Here is a 3714-nt window from a genome sequence, read left to right as displayed (position 1 = left end):
TTCTCTTTCATGTACAATGGTTTTAACCAAAATAAAATCAGCGAAGCCTTAATCATGTTAATTTTTAACGAGATGAAACGAATTAATACATGTTAAACAAAACATCCTTTTAAGGTTTCACCAAGTACGGGGTAGTTATAATAAAATACAAAAACAAATAAATAAAAGAAAAAAAAAACATGGGCAACATTTGCCATGTATTGTATTCTCTCTCTCAGTCTATAGATATAAATACACACACTACATCATACAATATTAACTCTTAATCTACTCAAATTTCTGTCTCCTTTCTCCCACTTCCTCTTTCTGGTACGTTACATTCGTATATTTATAAATTAGTACAACAAAAATTCAATACCCTATTTATAAATTTCGACACAAAATTAATTAACTGGATGAATTAACAAAGTTTAAATATTCTTGTGTTTTGTAGATGGATTTCCTGGAAGAACATGAGATCCCGATTGTCATTTCGGTTTTTTCGGTTTCCATTGTTGCATTCTTACTTTTCTCCAAGAAACCTAAAGGTCACTTCCCAATCCTATATACATACATACATACATATATGTAACAAACTTATTCATTTAATTAAATGGTTCGTTTGTTATGGTTATTAGGATGCATAGATCCTGATAAGTATAGGGACTTCAAGCTGGTGAAACGCACACAACTTAGCCATAACGTCGCTAAATTCAGATTCGCTCTTCCTACGCCTTCTTCCGTCTTGGGACTTCCTATTGGACAGCATATTATTTGCCGGTATTCAAACTTTATAATATCAAAATGAGCAATACAGGCATGTTTTCTTCACTCGTCACTTTGCTTGTTGTTGTTTTTAAAATTAGGGGTACGGATAGCCAAGGTCAAGAGATAACTAAACCATACACCCCGACCACTTTGGATACCGATGCTGGTTATTTTGAGTTGGTTATTAAGGTATATTATTATTATTATTATTATTATAAATCCAAAATTCAACTTTTGAATCTATTTATATTTAATACATGCATATCATATTCATGTCAATCTTGAAAAATAGATGTATCCACAAGGCCGTATGTCCCACCACTTCAGAGAGATGAAAGAAGGTGACTATCTGTCTGTCAAGGGACCAAAGGTTAAGATGAACTTTCATTTTCAACTAATTATATTAATTTATAAATTAATCATATTAGTATTGACATACACATCTTTTCTCTTTTACTTGTAGTACTTGTTACACATTTTAAATTTGTATAAAATTCCAGGGGGAGTTCAAGTATCGACCTGGTGACGCTAGAGCATTCGGAATGCTTGCTGGTGGTTCAGGTATCACTCCAATGTTTCAGGTACAAATCATAATTATCTTACAAATCGTAAGAACAGATCCTAGCACTTAAAAAAAGTTAAATTAGCACATACCAAAACAATACATACATAAAAGTAGCACTTTTGAATTATACTAGCACATGAAAATTAATCAAGATAATTGATTTTAGCACATATTTGAATAATATCAGCACTTTTTCTTAATCAGCACATTGAAAACAAAAGGAAGATCCAAATAAAAAATTAATTGCTTGTTAGCATATTTATAGGGAATTCAATATAATTGATATTATTTACGATATTATTTTATCATTTCTCTATAATTGGTTGGATGCCACGTGACACTTTTTAAATGGTTCTTACAGTTTGTATGCGAAATGTGGTTTGTATTTGATCCTACTCCTTGATTTATTTTCAATCTGGATATTTTTTATTTAAGAATATGTGCAAAATAGAAATTAATGAAAGGTAGCAACCAGTTAATGTTAAATATGTGCAAAATATAAACCAACTTACAATTTACTTCATATATTGTGCAGTTAGTCTTTTACAATTAGATGGTTTTATTATATAAGGTTTAAAATCAATTTATTGCTTGTGTTTTAATTCTAGGTTGCCAGAGCTATTCTAGAAGACGAATCAGACAAGACCAAGTTGGATCTCATCTATGCGAATGTCACCGTTGATGACATCCTTCTTAAGGCAAGTAATTATGTTTTTAAAGCGTATCTGCTCTTGCTTTTAGCGTGCGCGTGTGTATATATAATAATTAACTCATTGATGATTTGCAGGAAGAATTGGACACACTTGCTACTAAATACTATGGCCGCTTCAAAGTTTACTACGTATTAGAGCAGGTATTTTCGTAGAAATTTATATATACTGTAAATGGGGTTAATTATCAGCTAGTTCTTTGTATGAAAAGAGAACGATTACTGATAAATAGTAGTTTTTTTACCCATGACAAAATTTGGATGATTATGGTTTGTTTTGTACTTTTGAAGCCACCCGAGGGATGGACAGGTGGCGTTGGCTTTATATCCAAGGAAATGATCGAAGAACATCTTCCTGAACCGGCTTTTGATATTAAGGTATACTTTCATCCAAACATGTTTCTAGAGGAGGCAAAATGTATGGGTTGGGTAACGTGTCAAAAAGGACAGGTCTAGTTGTTTGTTTAACCCTAAATCACCTGTGTCCAAAATTGTAACTTCTAACAAGCATTTAGCATGTTAGTGGTTCAAATGTTATACTATCCCAACTATAATCTAGTTTTTGAAATAAAAATGATGTTGAAGGTTTTAGGAAACACGTTAAAAATACACTTTGGTCGACCTATTTCGTTTTGAACTATTTCTTTTACTTTTTGACCCCTTATAGACATAAGCCGAATAGACACATTTGTAAGTAACATTTGAATGTTTTAATTTTTAAAATTAAAGAAAAAGGGTGAAATCTGAACAAGAAACCAATGAACCTGCAGATCCTAAGGTGTGGGCCGCCCGCGATGAACAAGGCAATGGCTGGTCATCTTGAAGCTTTGGGATATGAACCACGTGCACAATTTCAGTTCTGAATCTGAACCTACTTATGTGAGAAGGGTCTGTAGATTTTGTTGTGTTTAAAATCTTATTTGAATAAACTGTGTTATGGTAGGACATCCCATTATCAGTCTGAGACATGTGATTTGTAATTTGTTGCATGCAAACTGGAATAATTTCGAAATCATAGGTGCAATACCTCTTTTTTTATTATATGCTCACAAAACTGTAATGAATGCCCTTTGAATCAATTAAGAAGCAATAGGGTCCCGGTCTAGACATTTGAGTCTTAAATCTCTAACTACAGACAGAGACACAACAATATATAGTTGGCCAATGCAAGCACTTGTTTCTTAGTCTTTTAATTCATTGAAAGCCTCCCAAGTGTGTTTTTATGTTTATAACCTCCTAAATAATTTCATTGGAAGAAAACGCTTATTATTATAACAGTATAGTTTTATAGACATATTTAACACAAAGGTATTAATAAATAACTGAATACTGAATAGAAATGGTGTTGCGGGTCAACATGTGAATCCAACCTATACTGACATATGTATTGGTTATCCAACCCACCCATTTTGCCATTTTATGTTAAATGAGCCATTCTACACAAAGATGCAGCTTACAATGGTTTATATTTGCGTTTCATTTCCAAATTTGGCCCAAAACCCTTGTATGAATAGTAGTTTATATATGTATTTTAAGAATGGTGGTTCATTTTTGGATTAGTGATTTTGCCTAAAGATGTTAACCACTTAATAAGGTTAAAGTTGGATTTGAGTTTTCGACCCAACTACATATGATCTATGCATAGTATAGGTTTGTCAACAAAAGCAGGTAAGCATGTGAACTTCATGATCTT

At 32.3% G+C, this 3714-nt stretch overlaps 1 protein-coding gene across 1 annotated transcript; it reads left to right on the top strand.

Moving 5' to 3' along the window:
* Positions 1-220: 220 nt before the first annotated feature.
* Positions 221-3062, top strand: LOC110895413 (NADH--cytochrome b5 reductase 1). Its single transcript, XM_022142724.1, has 10 exons — positions 221-309; positions 434-527; positions 618-759; positions 846-936; positions 1040-1117; positions 1248-1328; positions 1921-2010; positions 2100-2165; positions 2313-2399; positions 2792-3062. Exons 2-10 carry the CDS (start codon positions 434-436, stop codon positions 2882-2884), a joined length of 822 nt encoding a protein of 273 aa, XP_021998416.1. The 5' UTR covers positions 221-309; the 3' UTR covers positions 2885-3062.
* Positions 3063-3714: the final 652 nt, after the last annotated feature.

The sequence above is a fragment of the Helianthus annuus genome, chromosome 1, assembly GCF_002127325.2.
Source record: "Helianthus annuus cultivar XRQ/B chromosome 1, HanXRQr2.0-SUNRISE, whole genome shotgun sequence".
NCBI classification, from domain to species: Eukaryota; Viridiplantae; Streptophyta; class Magnoliopsida; order Asterales; family Asteraceae; genus Helianthus; species Helianthus annuus.
This window is presented reverse-complemented; position numbering and strand designations above follow the sequence as displayed.

Excerpts from the sequence above, each read along its gene's own strand:
- LOC110895413 (XM_022142724.1), top strand. The coding sequence starts at position 434 with ATGGATTTCCTGGAAGAACATGAGATCCCGATTGTCATTTCGGTTTTT. Across the intron at positions 937-1,039 it reads ATTTTGAGTTGGTTATTAAG|ATGTATCCACAAGGCCGTAT; the intron begins GTATATTATTAT and ends CTTGAAAAATAG. Across the intron at positions 2,011-2,099 it reads TTGATGACATCCTTCTTAAG|GAAGAATTGGACACACTTGC; the intron begins GCAAGTAATTAT and ends GATGATTTGCAG.